At 31.8% G+C, this 18,916-nt stretch overlaps 3 protein-coding genes across 3 annotated transcripts; 1 reads left to right on the top strand and 2 right to left on the bottom strand.

The window, feature by feature from the left end:
- Nucleotides 1-15: 15 nt before the first annotated feature.
- Nucleotides 16-2,584, bottom strand: LOC126775994 (1,5-anhydro-D-fructose reductase-like). Its single transcript, XM_050498241.1, has 6 exons — nucleotides 2,289-2,584; nucleotides 2,053-2,220; nucleotides 1,609-1,812; nucleotides 1,184-1,434; nucleotides 968-1,118; nucleotides 16-900 (listed from the first exon to the last, which is right to left on the bottom strand). Exons 1-6 carry the CDS (start codon nucleotides 2,451-2,453, stop codon nucleotides 739-741), a joined length of 1,101 nt encoding a protein of 366 aa, XP_050354198.1. The 5' UTR covers nucleotides 2,454-2,584; the 3' UTR covers nucleotides 16-738.
- A 321-nt stretch (nucleotides 2,585-2,905) lies between these two features.
- Nucleotides 2,906-17,320, top strand: LOC126776020 (N-alpha-acetyltransferase 40). The gene is made up of 5 exons (XM_050498273.1): nucleotides 2,906-3,085; nucleotides 3,243-3,499; nucleotides 4,122-4,280; nucleotides 14,212-14,370; nucleotides 17,095-17,320. The coding sequence occupies exons 1-5, from the start codon at nucleotides 3,080-3,082 to the stop codon at nucleotides 17,234-17,236; spliced, it is 723 nt and encodes a 240-aa protein (XP_050354230.1). The 5' UTR covers nucleotides 2,906-3,079; the 3' UTR covers nucleotides 17,237-17,320.
- On the bottom strand, nucleotides 5,516-12,856 carry LOC126775971 (UDP-glucosyltransferase 2-like). The gene is made up of 6 exons (XM_050498208.1): nucleotides 12,551-12,856; nucleotides 8,359-8,826; nucleotides 8,104-8,274; nucleotides 7,539-7,770; nucleotides 6,686-6,905; nucleotides 5,516-6,196 (listed from the first exon to the last, which is right to left on the bottom strand). Exons 1-6 carry the CDS (start codon nucleotides 12,722-12,724, stop codon nucleotides 5,845-5,847), a joined length of 1,617 nt encoding a protein of 538 aa, XP_050354165.1. The 5' UTR covers nucleotides 12,725-12,856; the 3' UTR covers nucleotides 5,516-5,844.
- Nucleotides 17,321-18,916: the final 1,596 nt, after the last annotated feature.

The raw sequence follows: 18,916 nt of genomic DNA, 5'->3' as shown, positions 1-18,916 counted from the left end.
GAACAACAATTATGAAGAAAATATGACACATTTGTTTTTAGTCATTTAAAAGGAATGGTCAACTAAGCGCTTACAATAATATATAAGCATAATCAGACAAGTTTTTTGAGTTCTACTAAATTATACATATTGAGTCAAAAGATACTAGGAAACTTGCGAACATACTCATTCTATTATTTTAATTGAGAGAAATCGTCACTAGTATTTAGTTATTAATGTTAACAGTTGGTCAGACCTACCATACCTTATTCATCTAAAGATAATACTTTGTTTACATCATAGATATTGTAATGACTAAAATAACTTCCATTGACTGACCACATTACTTGGTAAGAGAATCTCATGTGATATGATACATCCCATATGGTCCTCCGCAATAAAAACTAAAATAAGCAGCACTTAGCACATTTTATGTGTCCGTTTGTAAAACAAATACTCACAATGTTTCACTTTATCACGAATACTGACATTATGTGAATTTATTGTCTCATCCCAGTTATACCGAGTAGATGACATTAACGTTATAATAATAACATACCAGTAATATAGAGGATTACCTCTAATTAAGCATTAGCTTAACTAGAACAGAATAGAAACAGTGCAAAATTCTTGTATTTAAAATTCAATCATTTGTTATAATAATTCAGTTAAAACTAAATTTCAAACTTGGCAGTGTCTATAAAATTAAAACTTTTAAATTAACAAATTATGCGTTTTTATAAAGATATTATTAAGAATTTAATTGACTGCTGAACCTAATTTGAATGGATACTCCGGGTGATTTTCTACACCTTTCCAAAATAAGAAATTGAAAATTCTGCCATTCTCCCCTTGGTCTATTTTTTTCAATCGATTCACTTCTGCGGGTGCTAGCTCAAAATCATATATGTCAGAATTTTCCTGAAAATATGTTTTTTTAAATATTATTTAAAAAGTAAGAAATGTTTATTTATTAAATATAAATTACCTTAAGTCTTTTCTCGCTAGTACTTTTCGGAATGACTACAACTTTCTGTTGCACCAAGTATCTTAATAACACTTGAGCTGGTGTCTTATGGTGAGCTTTCGCTATTTCATTTACATCTGGGTGACCCAGTAAATCCGGAAATGCGTCAGGACTGAAAAAATAATATGCTTAAAATAGGAACATTACTCAATATTTAATTACAAACGAGAAACTCACCTATAATTATATTTATTAACGAAATGGTCCTTCGCGCCCGGACTTCCTAAAGGAGCATACGCTGTGACTACGATATCATGATCAGAGCAGAACTTGCGCAAGTCTAACTGCTGAAAATATGCGTGCAGTTCCACCTGCAACACCTGGGGCCTCATTGTACAAGCGTTGATGATCTTCGATATTTGCGACTCGTTGAAGTTGGATAGACCAAGATTACGAATGCGTCCCTCTTTTTGACATACTTCCATTGCCTAAAAAATATTTACATTAAGAAGAAATGTTAAAAATACACAAACATCCTAATATTGATAAAAACACATTTTGATCGTTTGTGGACTACGAAAGTAAAAATTTATATTAAGATATCGCAATTATTTTGCTTTTGTTAAATAAGTAAATTACCCTAAGGTCAAAGCAAAGCGCACCTTCCAAGTGCTTATATGATCCGTATCCATGTCCAAATCATATTCGCCAGTGCTCTTCACGACGGGTGTCAACGTCTCTGGATTACAATGGAATCCGAAAGGCACGTGTATCAAGTACAAATCGACATAATCCATCTGCAGTCGCTTTAGTTGAAGATCTAGAAACTTCTTTACGTCGGACGCACGGTTTCCAACGTGAGGAAGCTGTAAAAATAATTCCCAAATAATCAAAACATTGTAAGCTTACATCAAGACTACATCAGGATTTCGGTCAATGTACCCTTTTTGTGTTTAAAATTATATTACTTACATTATTTTGTATTTTTACACATTTGTTATTTTACAAATTTATGTTACTCAATGCTATAATATCTAATTTTTTATATAGATAAATTTCTTTGCAATTATTATCTTGATGTAAATAAACGACAAATAGTATTTTACCTTAGTGGTTATGAATAAGTCTTTTCTTGTACCTTTTCCATTATCAATCCATTTACTTATAGCATTACCAATAGCCTCCTCATTATTGTAATTAAAGGCAGTATCTATATGACGATATCCTAAGTCTAAAGCTTTGTATACTGTTGACTCGATTACTTCTGGTGAAGCCTAAAAATGCAATATGGCATATATCAGTGGTTACAATATTTCATCACGGAAACTGACTATTTACTGACCTGCCATGTTCCTAATCCCAGCGTCGGCATTAAGTCCTCCGTTTGAGAAAGTTTAACATACTTCATGTTTCTAACTAAAGTATGGATACAGCGACAAAAATATGAAATATTATTGCCTTTTCTTGACACCAAATTATCACTTCTCAAGAATAATCTGACGGACATAGGAAATTGGCGTATCGCCAAACTCTAATGCTGCGCAGTAGTAGTAGATAAATAAATATTACAATTCTTTACCTAACCTGCTTTAATATGTTTAATGTGTGGAAGCAATGATAACTCCCAAATCTCGTTATTGATTTTTATGATGTAAGAGTTTTTCATTCAAATTTCCCGGCTACTACGTTTGGTATTTTGAAAAAAAATGTCATTATACATACATTTTATTAAATAAATACAGAAATATGTTAGTTACATTTTTTTAACTAAGAATGTAATATACAATGACAATTTTTTAATTATGTGTTTTATGTGTTTATACTTAATAACAATTTTGAACGCTTAAAAGACATGTCAAACTACTTTTATTATGGCGTTTTAATTTATGATGTTCTCGCGTATACTCTATGTCTATCTATGTCTATTGGTAATTTTCATTAAATTGATATAGTTTTAACCAATCAGCGCTGTATGTTAGTTAGTATATTGCTTGACGTATCATAATTGTTGACCATTGTCGTAAATAAAATAAATCAATTACTGTAAACAGCCGACTCTTACGGAAATTATAACATAACAAATTATTTAAACATTATAATAAATAAATTACTGAATTTTTATAAAAAATAAAAATGGGAGTAAGTATTTTACTAAATATAAAAATGCTAACCAATAGAATACTTACATTATATTTATAAACATACAATCAATGGGTAATATTCTATCTTTTGTAAGATACATTAATCTTAAGCTCAGAAAATATGTAACAAAACGAATTTACTTTTAATTCACCAGAAAAAAACAGTTGCTTCAGTTACTAAAAGCAAAGAAAAACGTCAAGCGCGAAAGTTAGAACAGCGTCGCATAGCTGATGGAATGTCATATGTTACCTCAGCAAACAAATTGAAAGAGTTGGCTCCCTTGTGTAAGGAGTTGCTTGTCTATAGTAACAAGGACTTAGAGATAGACATGTACATCCAGAAGGTATCAGAACTTGACAAAAAAGTCTTGGACTGGGCCATCAATCTGACAGAAAGAAACATGAAATCCTTGTAAGTAAAATTCTTAATTGACATCAATTAATTAATTTGATTGGATACTCTTTAGATTGCAAGAAGGAAGAAGTAGGGAGAAGGAAGGATGGCTTGTTATCAAGCTGTATTGTTACAAGGACCAAAACTACCATACACAACACATTGTGTCCCCAAACTCTTGCAGCCGAATAGAAGCCAACCCATTTAAATATTTTATAAAATAATCTACATATTGCTTCTAAATTTTATTAAATTAAAATAACAATAAAAATTAACAATTATGCATGCAAATGTTAAAAGAAAGACTAATATTATGCTAGCATAATGTTAACTATGATTTTAGAAAAGATAAGCAGATTATTTATTATTTTCTTCTCAAAAACTAGTAACATTTATAAATTTTATATATATATATAAAAAAATATAATAATTTTATATACAAATCATTCTTATATAAAAAAATATTTACATTCAAGACATAAATCAGTATACCCAATTTCAAAATAAAAAAAGTACTGTACATATCATGACGGCATGAAATGGTTTCAAGAATGTATGTTAGCATTTCATCATTGGATCGCAATTGCGTTTCTCTGGGTGAACTTTGTATATATTATGTAATTTTTTATTTATTTACTAGGTATGAAACATGTGCATGGGGCTGGAACAAGGATGATAAAGTGGAACAAATGATGGATGACACAGCGTGGTACCTGATAGCTAAGGATAAAAATAACAAACTTCAAGCATTTTCACATTTTAGATTTGATATGGATTTCGGTGATCCAGTACTCTATTGGTGAGTTTTAAGAAAATGCCTTATTATTATTATTATAGTAAGGTGAATGAATTGATATACTTCTAATACTCAAACACATATGTATGAATGCTCGCATCCACACATTAGGTTCTTATATCTATGCTTATTACTTTAATTTTTATTTTAAAATAATTTAACTTTAATTAATTTAATTATTATAATAATAATAAAAATAATTGAAACTTTTAGTTTTTATATTATTTACGAGTAATATTATAATTTAATATTCAAGATTTTGGATTACCTAACAAATAAATACATATGTTTCATTAACATCTGCCAATTATTGTACTATATATCCATGAGATCTGCATTGCCAGCCCCGGATTTATGCCCGGTCAACCGAAAATAATATAATTTTACTCTAACCGCTATGGAATAGGGAGCCACAAATGTCAAAGTGCCTAGGGGCTATACATCACTAAGCTTGGGCTTGGCATTGATGTAGTGACGATAAGTACCTTTTTTTACTGCGTCACTGTTGTATATACACCGGTCCACGTTGGCATAGCAATGAAAAGGAATAAGCATAAATCCTTTAACCGGAGAGACCCTACACCCAATAGTTGATTTACAGGATTAAATGTTACTTACGATTAGTATGCAGTGAGAAAGTGTGAGTTTGCGTGTGTGTTTCGTAGGTCATATAAACATATTAGATTGAATGTATTTATATAATCGAACATGTTTATATAACCTACGAAACTCATGTAGTTGTAACACACTTAAAAGTAACATGTCTTCTTTTTTAATACAAATCAATTATTTTAACTTGATAAACTGTTTGTCTAAAATCTGTACCTTAAAAATCGATTACTTATCTCAAGTGACACGAAACAAAGAATTTTAATTTTAAACTAATATAATAATTAAAACTTTTTAATATATTAAGAGTCAAAGTTTAACTTTACTAATTAATAAATTTAAATCATATTATGTAACAAAGTCTACCCGCCGCTTTTTTATGTGTGCTTCGATTTGTGTGAACGCGGTAAACACAAAACTACCGATTTTCACCAATGGGACGTTGTGATTCATGATGTAGGTTTAGACTTATAAAATAATAAACAATCATGTAAAATGACTTTTCAAAAAAGTTTGCAAGAGTACCTACTTGTTAATATCCTTAAATAAATAAATATATGTATATAAAAGCAATTGTAATAAGACTTTCGTATAATATTGTATATAATCGGAAAAATAATACAATGGAATTATTTATTTATTTTTTAATTATCTAATTCGATCACTTATATAATCTCCGTTACATCACACAATATCCGATGACTAATTTTCGTAATACATACATACATACATACATTATTTGTGGAACACATTTATAAATCATTTAGATACGAGATATTTGAATCGGTTATTTCTATGTCACTCTTGTACTGCATTCAATAAACTGACATAATCATTTGTATTTGATATGTCACAGGGGAAAATAATAAATATCTTACATATTATTATTTACAACGTACATACTAGTGTTGGACAACGAATTAACAATAAAACGTTCGTTAATTACATCCAAGTATCGTTAATTCGTTTTCACCTTGTATATCCAAAGGAAACAATGAAATAGACTAATATTTCTTCTGAAGAGTCTCTTCTCTAAGACTATGTCTTTGGGCCACCACCGAATGCAACGTGTACATAAATATCTAAATAATTTATGAAGTATGTATATAGCCAATGAGGTGATAGCTATACTGAGGGCTAACACGTCTAATAAAAGATACTGTGTATATGATAAGTCTAGAGCCGGTGACCGCAGATGCCCAGCCCCCCTATGTCTTAGAACGTATTCTATCCAGTAAACTCCGGTCTCCAGGGGCGGCAACGGCCGATCGAGAAAAACGTCTCTCAATTTAAGTGCATTTTCTTTGTACCTGCAAATAATAACCGACTATGATATCACCGTAATAAGCAAAGATTTTTATTACTGAATGTCAATTAAGTTATCAACTGGACAATTAATTCTGTTTATTTTTTTTAAAGATAAACGCATGAAAGCATTTATCGTCCGCATATAATGAGCGTACACATTTTTTTCTTTATAACTGAGGTTATCGAAAATTTAGTATATGTATTTTTTTTTTGTTTCTAGAACGAAATAACATTTATTTTTTTAAATGCTATGCTTTGTGCCAGTGAATTTAATAGCGTTCATTATTTTATTCTGCCAAATTAAATTTATATCGCCCTAAAAGTATGTACGGCGGGTTTGAGTTGTTACTTTAAAATCAATCCAGTCATTTATAGATGATGCATGCACAGATATACTTTCTTTATATATATCGCTATATGTATTTTTACGTCATATATATGCAATATGCTTATAATTCATATTATATACTTATACAATAAAATTAATTTACCTAATATTCGTAAGCAAATCGTAAAAAGTCTCTCTCCATGTATCTGTACATGAATCCCTTAAGGAAATTATCCTAGCGACGCCACGATCGCTCATAGCGCGTGCATTCAGGGCTTGATCAGCATACAAGGGCACCATTAGCGTCGGCATCCCACAGGCTACCGCTTCTTGTGTTCCCAATAGGCCACCGTGAGATATAAAAAGTTTAACGTTTGGATGACCTGCAAAAGTAAATTATCGAGTTTTGATAAGATTGATATATATATATATATATATATATATATATATATATATATATATATATATATGATAACTTATGATATGATAACTGGATATATATATATATATTTGCAAAAATATATTCGTATAAATGACGTGATGGTATTAGAATAACAAAGTATTGCTTAATGTATTAACCATTAATAACGTAGTCGTAACAATAAAAATAGTAGTTAAGGACGTTGTAAGATATCTTTATGTTTAACAACATTTATTTAGTGTTTTCTCAATCAAATACAATGATAGCGGCGACATTCAAAATAGATTTTTTTTGTGGCTCCGATACACCTTATGAACAATTTTTTTTTACAAGTTTAAAATAAAGAACCTTTCAAATGTTTTTGAGTTTCTATTATTATTATATATTGGGTACTTTTTGCTCAAACAAAAATCGTTTTTCGACGATTTTAATTTTGAATTTAATTTACGTAAACATACCAAATATATACCACCATATATATAAAACACCATACAATGTCAACATTATAATAAATTAATTTGGTTATCATATTTTACGTAACGCCAAAATATGCAATCAAATGAATACAAGTTTTCTATTAAATGATAAAACTTACATAAAGTCTTATATTGAGGTATCCAGTTCATAGTATATACATTGTCTGGTACGGTGAGATTCCTAGCAAGCAATTGCCGATCCATCCTCACCAGAACAGTTTGAGATAGTTCAGATATAGCTATGAAAATCTGCGCCAATTTCTCGCTGGGTATAGTTTCAATCCGCGACATGGACCCGAAACTCCAGTATATTACGCCTTCGTGTGAGTTGTCTAAGAGTCGCTTTAATTCCTGAAAGAAAGTGCATTTACAAGTCTTTACATAAATATAGCCTCCTGCACATTGATAGATAATATTCTTTAGAAAGGTCTTAGGTCCTAGAGCAATATTGTTCTTTTGTGATAGCCGGAAGCCCGTACCATATTTAATTTAGGTTACCAGATATGAACATGTCAAAATGGAACCATTGCAGATTGTATGTGATGCCTCATTAATAGCATATAATCGTAAAGTTATGTAGGTCTACTATTCAATAGATCTGTAGCATTCATTTTACTGATTCAGTACAGTCCGCTGATTCAGTAAACTGACTTAGCAAAATTTGATAGTAATTGTATTACTAACCTTTGGCAACATTTGTGAGTTGTCAAGATGCAATCCTCCAACTTCAATTAGAGCAGGAACTAATGGTCGCACTTCATTAATACTAAAATGACTATTAGCAAGAACTAGACTATAGTTTTGTGCTAATGTTTCCAGTTTAGGCCCAGGACCAAATAATCGATCGGCAATTGTCTGGAATTAATAAAACAATTTAGAACATAATGAAATGTATGCATGTAATAATTTTAATAGCTAAATTGTGAATAAATTACAAACCTGCGAAGGTAGCTGAGACTTATTCTTGTAGTTAATCTTGGAGTAAATAACGGCTATGGTATTAACAAAACGTTCCCATAAATTCATACTTTGTCCAAAACCCATCATATAAGCTGGTATATATGATGTTCCTTCTGGGTTACCCAATTGCTCGTTAACCCATGGAAGCGGTACGCTTGATAGAAGCCCGACAACTGGAGCTTTGAATCTAATACCAAAAGGTAGAAAACATTCGCTTCCAAAAACTTCAACTATGACTAAATCGAAAGTTTTTGACGAATTTACCAGCGCTTTGACGGCTGGGTTTTGCGAAACAACATCGCAAGCGTGAACGCATTCTTTCATAATTTGTTCCAAATTTCGTACGGCATCTGGTTTTAAGGAAGTATCCTGTTTAGTTAGGTTATTAGTAATTTCAGGTATTGTGCCAGCTAAGTTGATCTCTTCCATGTTGGTCGGTGGATTTTTCTGTAAAAAAAAACGAAGCATTGGTATAGGTCGATCAAAGAAAAAAAAATTAGAACTTTGTCAATATTATTATTAATATTAATGAATGCGGCAAGACAAATGGTCGAGAGCAGAGCGCGTGCCGTCAGATAACGCGCCCCGCGACCCTAAAGGTCATAACGTAAATGTCTGAATACATATTTTCCATCAGTTCAATGCGTTACTTTCGTATATTATTGTATTCTTTAGAATAGGAATATTTCTAAAATGTCATAGATGATTTTTTTCAATTTATCTCTAATGTTTCATGAGGAAGTCTGGACACCCTTTTATAGTTGCCATGGTTTTATACAACAACTAAGGTTCAACTATGAACGATCAGTTAACGCATTAAGCACGACAAGCACCCATTTATATTGTTATATATACGATTGTTGTTTCCTCTTGAAATAACATGCAATAACAGTTAATGCCGGGTTCTGTCATTCAAGTAATAGTCAATGGTACATCAGTAGCTGATCATTTTTGGGTTACGAATAACGAGCCGTTAAAGTCGTTACTATTCGTCACACGTGCGATTCACAAAGCGTTTTTTAAAGGGACACTTTTGAATTACTCCTAGTAAAGAATTATGTCATCCGTAAGAAAAACTAATCGTTATATTATATGAAATATCATCGTCATCGCCGATAATTAATATAAAAATATTTTAGTATTCCGTCATCAATATTAATGTTTTCTGAACAATATATACAATCACATATCTATTTTTTTCCTTTACCCTTTTGATAATAAATGTTAAAACAGTTTAATGCCCCTAATATCGAATCATTGACATATTAAATATTCCTAAAAAAAAAATGTTTTGGTACTAGTATAAACATCATGATAGGGAATTAATTATACTTGTTGAAAAAATATAATTTACATTTAAATGACATGAATGTTATCGTAATGAGTTTAGATGTAGCAAAAAAAAGGAAGGTATCGTTATAATTATTATCTCAATATAGTTTTTTGACCCGCAATTATATTGTAAATAAAGTCGTTTCTAATTCACTGATGTCTTGGCTCAGCTAACAACACAACTACAACGCGTGGCTGAGCTGGCTTCTTTTGTAACATCATGATACATGTAATTTTATTTCCATATACTGACAAATGACAACTTTGTTATTGTATGGAAATAACAAAGTTTCTGTCTTTCTTCTTTAAAATATTATGTTAGAACACGTAAAGCCGAATATTAAAGGTTCAATCCGGTTTAACAACACCGTTTTGTAATTCATTTCGTACTCGGCTCGGCTCATTATATGTACGCGAGTGCAGTGAGATTCTGCCACCTAGATCCATCAATCCGCATTTGAGCGTAGCGTAGTTGAATAAGCTCCATATCCTCTCAAGAGGAGAGAAGTGTAGCCCTTTGGACCAACAATAAGACATTGAAGGCTAGTACTTCAAAGTAATTTACGGTTATTATACTATCGCAAGTTAAGCAAATGTTGATCTGAAACTCAACTTTAGCTTTTGTTAAATTCTATATTTGAATATTATATCAAAATTATGAAGTACCTTGCAGACTAACTATTCAATTCATGGATCTAATTGTTAAAAGTTTATTTTATACAATAAAGTCTTATCAAATATACATTCATACATATATTGTTGTCAGGAAGGGAAAAAATATAATAAGCGTCTTTGACAATGACATTAAGTGTCATATTTTCAATTCTCGAAAATACGCGACATTGATAAAAAAACCTAATAAACATATATGAATATTAATTTCACTGTTTTACTCCTTTAACCAATGTTTATTGGTAAGGTACGCATTTATTTTGTTATTTCCTTTTAATTAGCGCAACACTTAAGAGAATAAAAGTAATAAACAATGTTGATAATGCAGTATATAATAAATAATATTCGATTTTACTAAGTTTATAATATATGTAAACTAATTATAATAAATATTATCTAATATGTAATTTGTTGTTTTCCAACACACATCAACAATCTACTGGTGGTAGCACTTTGTGCAAGCTCGTCTGGGTAGGTACCACCCACTCATCAGATATTCTACCGCAAAACAGCAATACTTGATATTGTTGTGTTCCGGTTTGAAGGGTGAGTGAGCCAGTGTAAACAAGCACAAGGGACATTAAATCTTAGTCCCAAGGTTGGTGGCGCATTGGTGATGTAAGCGATGGTTGTCATTTTTTACAATGCCAATGTCTATGGGCGTTTGGTGACCACTTACCATCAGGTTATATATAGGTTATATGCTCGTCCGCCTTCCTATTCTATAAAAAAAACGGTACTTTTATTATCATTTTTTTTTTCATCATCACTTAGGTGCAGTTGATTAACCCTTCCAATCATCCTCTGTATTATTCCTCAGTTACTCCCGTATAGCACATCTCACACACAGTCCATCCATCAATTTTCTATTTACCTTTTGTCTTATAAATAATAACCATTCATATATAACTGATCTTGTCATATTATGTTTATTTTTTTTTAATATAAAATAATGTTTTTTTTTCTAAATATTTTAACTATTTATTTTAATTAAGTTTATCATTCTTAACCGACGATAACGTAACATAAGCATAACACGGTCGTTGAACTTGAAATCTTTAATTAATGCGAAATAGCATGATATCTCAACAACTTTGAGCAATCTTTAAAAAATGACGCTTTAGTAATAATTAAAAGAAAATGTTTGCCCTATCACGTTGGATGTTCGTGCTCAGGTCAAAAAATTGGATGTATTTACTTATTTCCATATTTTGAACGTTTTATTTTTGTGAATATCTAAAAATAAAAGGCAGAACTCTTGTGGGATCTTTGCATTAAGACCCTTTTTAAAAAACATATTAATTTAAAGTAAGGTCAACAATTCTAATACCATTATAAAAATCAGTTTCTTATTACCAAACTGACTAACTCATCTAATCATATCAATAAGATCATGGGAGTATCATGCAAATAATTAATTAATCTAAATGATCAACGTATAATTCCAGTAATTATGTAACAACCTCAACTTTTAAACTTATTTTCATCGATTATGAACAAAATTATGCAAACCACACTTGTCGCACACGAACTCACTTTTATTCCCGAATATTTAATTGCGCAAACCTGATAATCACTTGTTTTTGTTTCTATCAAAGTTGTGGTATTTAATTTTTTTTTATTATCTAAATTTGGTGTCTTATGCTTGTTGAACTTATACAATGTCTTGAGAAAGATTATGTTAGAAATACATATGTAATTATAGGAAGTTGTAATTTATAATAGCTAACATTGTTTTATCTGCGAGAACAGTGGTCTAGTAAAGATAGTCCCTTAATTGTAGTTCACCCTTCGACCCGGTTACTTAATTCGATAACACATACAATACAATAAATAAATTAAAATTACACATTACATATATATGCTACGTTTTTATACTGGCCGCAACTGTATAAATACCTCGGTGATGTATTACTTTTCAATTTTTAAATAATTCAACAATACGTTTTGAAATACCACGGTTCTTAAATAGTTTTTATTTTTTGTTTAAATGTCCTAAAATATTATCTATTCATCCAAGGAATTTAAACTAATTACCTTAAAGGTTTTGTATTTACTTTTATTTACTCAATCAATTATTTTTTTTAATTAGCTGTTACTGTTCGTATAAATATGATATGTATAATATACGTATTGATAATATTATGACACATCTTGCAATACATACCATTGTGAAATGTGTTATGACGGTTAACTGGTGGTTCTTCCGGGCAAGCGCATCGATGAGGCGACCGTACATCGCATAGTGGCTTTTCGTGTTCGTAGGTAGTACGGCTAATATGCGTGCTGCGTGCGCCACTGAAGCGCAGGCTAGCACCAGCCACAGCATCCGCGCGCTCATCCCGCTGCTGTTCGACACAGATTGCGGCGCGCCGCGATGTCCGCGCTCCCATCCCGCCTGACGGCTGACCCATCTGACGTCACCCTGAAACAATTGCCCGCACGCGCACACGACCTTTTCACTACACTCGACTACAAGATAATACTGATAGATTTTCTTTCTTACTATACTATGCGCGTAACCTACGTTTTCGTATTCAGTTCAGAACTTGCCATTCACTTACTCGGATAGGTGAGTCGGTGAGATCGGGGAAGCGTTTTTACATAACCAATAACATTGTCAACATTATTATTGATTTCTGATATCTGTTGTGCGAAATGGTGATTGTTGGAATTTGAATTTTATTGTATTTTTTGATATTTTATTGATATTCATTACTAGAACTACGATCATTATATTCTAATGAATAATTGAATGCACTTTTTTGTTGTTTTTTTTTTTACAAAATATTAAATCTTTTTAGGGGGATCCGCAACGTAACTAATTAATTAATGCTAAATATTTTCGTTTATTCATATCTTGACGGATTCTTTTATCAATTATATTTTTATGAAGTTCACCTCCACGCAAGCAGCACTACGTGCATACAAGTTCATGATAACTCTAGAATACCTACATGAGTACAGCTTAGCAATAAAAAAAATATGATAATATGTTTATTATCTTGAATGAGTTCATGTGAATGTTTTTATGTAAAGGGGTCAAGATGTAAAAGTAATTATGAACCAATTTTATCATTTGTATGAAGCATGAACAAAATATAAACCGAGGAAATATGAAATTACGACAAAATAAATAATTCCACTATTGTAATGTTTAAGGTAAATATTTCTAGATTTTTGAGTTGTCAATTTTGCTTACCTTATTTAATTCACGGTTATTGAATAACATTAACTTAAATATAATAAGAAATTATAATGTTTACCCTTCATTAATGCAATACATAATATAACTTGTAATTTAGTTAAAAAAATATTCGTTTTTTATGTTTGCATAATTAATTATCCGTTGATTCTGTGTATTGTCTGAGGTAAAGATCCAGCTAAAACAAAAACAAGTGATGTTTTTCGACTATACTATGGCGGCTCCTTTTGCAACATAAATGAATATTTTTTGTTGTTTGCTTAGTTCCGTACCGTGTGGCAAGAAAGGGTTCTTTTCATTGATAAGGGGTGGATATAATTTTCTTCATTTATCTCTCATGTGTCCACAGTATAGTAATAATAGTTTTAACATAGATAAGTTTTTAAAAATCATATTTTTATTATCAACCCTGAAATATCTCATATTAAGAATTGCGAGTCTGCGTTCTATTATGGACTGCTGGTTTACAAATTTCGCAATTTCACCCGAGTCACGTAGGTTAAGTCATAATTAAGCAAGTGTACCTGCCCGAATTTGAATCTGCGACCCTTGGTCAAGATCCACGTGTACTAAGTTATGAGCCGCCTCTGCATTTAAATATTTTATGTTGTATTGCTTAACAGTTACGAGTTGCAAATCGAGGCGGAAGGAAGGCGCCGCGGTCTGGGACAGCGTGTGATGAGCGTACTCGAGCGGCTAGCGCAGGCAACGCGCATGCGCTGCGTGCGGCTCACTGCGCTCACACACAATCCATCCGCCGCTGCATTCTTCAAGGCTTGTGGGTCAGTTTATCTCTCTATTTTTGAGTGACAAATCAATAACATTGTATATGTCGTGTGACAAATCAATAACATTGTATATGTCGTAGCGTCTCCGGAATGAAAAACGTACACGCATAAAAGTGAAAAGTCGTGTTACATATTACACGTAGAATAACATTTTAATGGTAGTACCTGTATCGTGTTTTAATATATTAAAACGAAGTAAATTAGGCATAAATTGTATTATTTAAAATCATACAGTCCGTAATATCCATTGTAAGGTTATATTTGTTTATATTTTTCTTGGAGTCATTTAGCGGAATATTTCGTGTAATAATTATATTGGCAATAAGTTCGCGAAATAGATAGCGATAATATCTAGAACAGTGGTCGTCAACCTGTGACCCGCGCCCCGCGTACGGTTCTCGCCTCTCCGTCTAACTCTAAACAATATGTCACCCTTGTTTTTCTACTAAGAAGAACGTTTCAATTTCCTTTTTATACAATCTTTAATCAAAATAAACTTTATTCACGTGGACTCTTACAAGCCATTTGGAATCGTTTTACAAGATTAATTAAACGCAAAGCTAACAAAAAAAACCAGTTTGTATCAGCTTTTAAAAAAGTGACAATATGCCATCAGATTTGTTAGGGACATCTTCTTTATTGAAGACTTGCTGTGTTTTACCCGCGTTAAATTTGTACTTAATACGGTTAAAGTATAGGATTATTCTATGGGGGATTTCGAAAAACCTTAAATGTTTTATTAGGAATTTCATAATTACCTACTTACTACTAAAAGTAAAACAGTGGTTATGTAAAATGTAAGTGAGTTTTGAGTTGTTATAACTTTTGATACACTCATTACATAACAGATAATAAATATAATGTTTTTTTTTTTGTTCTATTTACTTCCGAAAAACCATATTTAGTTGAAATGGCAATATTATTACATCACAGACTGATGAGACATTATTATACATACAATATATTTGAAGGGTGAATGAGCCAGTGTAATTACAGGCACAAGGGACATAACATCTTAGTTCCCTAGGTTGGTGGCGCGCTGGTGATGCAAGCGATGGTTATTAGGCTATAAGCGGTGGTGGCCACTTACCATCAGGTGGCGCATTTGCTCGACCTATTAAAAACACAACAATTTGATCCGTTTTCTTGTTAAGACTACTATGAACGAACCAGTTTGTCGTCATTTCTTCGTCTTTCCAATTAAGATAAAATAATAAGTTTTTGTAGCAAAATAAATAAAAACCGGATTTGATTATTTTATCCCATACGCATTTGTCAGTCATGCATCGGTCGCGTGACGGCAGCGGTCGGATCACACGCGCATCGCATATTCGTCGTGTGTGGTCAACGCTCGACATTCGCTATCGAAAGTGCGAACAATCGGCGAGGTGAATATTCGGTTCATGAAACACGTGCAGAATAGAATAATATGATATAGAAATTTAATATTAATAATTTTGTTGCCAATTCTTCTGCACCTATGTAATCCCTGAACATCTATGACAGAACAGAAAAACTTGTTATCCTTTTCAACCTTACTCGCAACATGAGACAGCTATATTTCTATAGATGTCTGTCATATTAACTTAGATATTGTGTAAAAAATTATATAATTACAATGTATCTGAAGTCGATATGGCCCAGTGGTAAGAACGCGTGAATCTTAACCGATGAACGTGGGTTCAAACCCGGGCAAGCACCTCTGAATTTACATGTGCTTAATTTCTGTTTATAATTCATCTCGTGCTTTTCGGTGAAGGAAAACATCGTGAGGAAACCTGCATGTGTCTAATTTCATCGAAATTCTGCAACATGTGTATTCCACCAACCCGCACTGGAGCAGCGTGGTGGAATAAGCTCCAAACCTTCTCCTCAAAAAGGGAGAGGAGGCCATAGCCCAGCAGTGGGTCATTTACAGGCTGTTTAAAAAAAATGTACAAAATGAGTTGATAACCGTTATGAATTAATTTAACTTAATTATAGAAATGATCTGATACTATTAATTTGAATACTGAATTTCCATACACTAAATTGATACTGAATGTCAAGGCCAAAAGTTAAGTCTGATATTTCGAAGAACCGGGATTTTAAGATAAGCGAGCTCGTATCAGACAATTGAATACCGTTGATAATGTGGCTAAATCACGAGGTCGTTAACCGCAAATTAAGTATGTACCTACGCTAAAAGTTAAAATAGTTATCATCGAAGAATTCTAATCGATGTTTTAGAAAACAAATTTACGACTAATTTATCATTAAGCTACCGATTAAAGTGACATTAATTAACCTTTAGGTTGACCAGTTAATTATTCTCATATCTTCACCGGAATAATGACAACATTTAATTTTTTTACTCTAAACATTCTCTTTGTTGAACTTATAAAAAGTTGTACTTACATGAATGAGAAAGTTCATTAATAATTGTGACTACAACCGAATTGACAAATGTCTTATAAATACTTTTAAATTTTTATTTTGTAAGATAGTTAAATTAAAAGCGATTACCAGTTCGGAATATAAATTCTATCCAGAAAAACCGGCACGTAACCAAGCAGTAACTACCATATTTTGCGTATTATATGGGAACTTAAATGTAATTTAACTTAATTTTATAAAACACTCAACTTCAATACATAATTTCGTCCCGGGTACTAGAGCATCCACGTGAACGAAATGTTGGCGACTAGACTCGTTTTAATAATATATTTGTATTCACAGATACAGCCTCGACGAAACAAGTCCTCCAAAAGAAGAAATTACACATTACGAAATCTTAAGTAAAGCTACCGAGGCGGCGGCAATGGAAGAAGATACTTTGACAGAACGACCAAATACACGAACAGAACTTGCGGCCTCTTAAGAATTGTTCGTAATACTTTAAATGAAATTGAAGTTTCTTATCAATTTTCAAAGTTAAACATGAGAAATAAAACAAATAAATGAATCATGACTCTTACTTAATTTCCTAGTTTCGCTCCAAAATATATTACGGATTTTTAAAGTAATAATAATGCGCCCCTGATCAAATCTCGGATCCGGCGGACATTCTCGATGGAGATTAATTAGCAAATGAGTTGTTATAGCTACTGCACGAGTGTGCGTATTAACGCAAGCGCAACCTACACTTTCAAAAAGCCCTGTCACCAAGCCACTGAGACTAGACTGTTACTGCGAATTAGAATGCTAAAGCGTAATTACGACTTCGTCGATGAGGTAATTGCTTTTTTAAGTACCTACATAAAATATAATGAGATAGATAAAAGTTTATTCTACGCAATAGTATAATAATTACAAAGAGATTGGACAATAGTCTCGCGAATGATTAATAAACGTTATCTGTTCCGTCAAACAAGAGCGACTGATCGTCTGCACTACTCGTTCTGGAACAATCCGATATAATTTGTAATGAGAAACTGTGTTACTAAGCAAGCAAAGTTGAACCTCAAGGAAGAATATACGATTTTTTATACGTAACACCTAACCCTTCCTACCTAAACTAGTTCAAATATGCTTAGAACAATATAATATAAAATGAAAATATATTTTAATCAAGTTTGCTTATACAAGCTCGTTGTTTTATAGGAATTCATTAAATCTACAAGCTACCACTAGCTTGGAATATAGATTCTACCGAATAGAACCGGCAAGTAACTCAGTAGTTACTCTTTTTATCAATAAAATTACGAAGCTATTTCAATTAAATACAATGACTTAAATATATATATATATATATTCTTCTTGAAAACCAATATTTTTTTAATTATCTCCTTATATTTACTCATGTATGAATAAAAACACTTTCAGATTTAATATAATAATATTTTTAAAACAATATTTTTTTTTAACTATAATACTAATAATAACCTGGGACATTTTTCACAAACGGCCATCTCAACCAGACAGTTGATGAAAAATATACTACATATACACAGACTCAAGACAAACAGACATGTTCATGCACACAAATATCTGTCCTGAATAGGAATCGAACCCACAACCTTCGGCGTGAAAGGCAAGCAGCCACCAACCACGGCAACCGGCTCGTCGGTTTTAACTATAATAATTTCTATAAACATAGATATTAAAAAAATATATATTTTCATTCATACAATATGGTATTGTCTTTTGAATCAATTCTACTTTATCATTATGTAGAGGGAAAGACTGTCACAAGTGATCATACTACTGTTAAGCCTTATTTATTTCAGTTTCATCTTGGTTGTTATCTCTTACAAAGGTGTGACATTAGTTTTATGAGCAATTACTTAACGCGTTTATTTGTGGTCGTGTAAAAATTTTTCCTGAGTCTTGTAAGACTAAATAAAGCCTTAAATATATTTCCTCATGATCTATTGCGGTCTTGATAACAAATTAACCGTACTCAACATTGCATAATATTAAAACACATCTATTACAAACGTCTTAATAGATGTATAATTTAGATAAAGGTAGATAGATAACCTTTCATCCATTAAATTTTCATTTTAAGTAAATAAATAATAACATTTTAAGACGTGAGACGAAAAGTATTAGTTTAACG

Source organism: Nymphalis io, chromosome 19 (genome assembly GCF_905147045.1).
Source record: "Nymphalis io chromosome 19, ilAglIoxx1.1, whole genome shotgun sequence".
NCBI lineage: Eukaryota > Metazoa > Arthropoda > Insecta > Lepidoptera > Nymphalidae > Nymphalis > Nymphalis io.
The sequence above is the reverse complement of the archived record's forward strand: the minus strand, read 5'-3'. Positions and strand labels throughout refer to the sequence as shown.

What these genes read in the sequence shown, in the direction of transcription:
- LOC126775971 (XM_050498208.1), bottom strand. Translation starts at nt 12,724, where the DNA reads ATGAGCGCGCGGATGCTGTGGCTGGTGCTAGCCTGCGCTTCAGTGGCG. An exon ending in ACCTCAATATAAGACTTTAT is followed by an intron (nt 6,906 to 7,538) that starts GTAAGTTTTATC and finishes TTACTTTTGCAG; the next exon opens with GTCATCCAAACGTTAAACTT. An exon ending in GATTTGCTTACGAATATTAG is followed by an intron (nt 6,197 to 6,685) that starts GTAAATTAATTT and finishes TATTATTTGCAG; the next exon opens with GTACAAAGAAAATGCACTTA.
- LOC126775994 (XM_050498241.1), bottom strand. Translation starts at nt 2,453, where the DNA reads ATGTCCGTCAGATTATTCTTGAGAAGTGATAATTTGGTGTCAAGAAAA. An exon ending in TGGGATTAGGAACATGGCAG is followed by an intron (nt 2,221 to 2,288) that starts GTCAGTAAATAG and finishes TTGCATTTTTAG; the next exon opens with GCTTCACCAGAAGTAATCGA. An exon ending in CTAGCGAGAAAAGACTTAAG is followed by an intron (nt 901 to 967) that starts GTAATTTATATT and finishes ACATATTTTCAG; the next exon opens with GAAAATTCTGACATATATGA.
- LOC126776020 (XM_050498273.1), top strand. An exon ending in GGTGATCCAGTACTCTATTG is followed by an intron (nt 4,281 to 14,211) that starts GTGAGTTTTAAG and finishes ATTGCTTAACAG; the next exon opens with TTACGAGTTGCAAATCGAGG. An exon ending in GCATTCTTCAAGGCTTGTGG is followed by an intron (nt 14,371 to 17,094) that starts GTCAGTTTATCT and finishes TTGTATTCACAG; the next exon opens with ATACAGCCTCGACGAAACAA.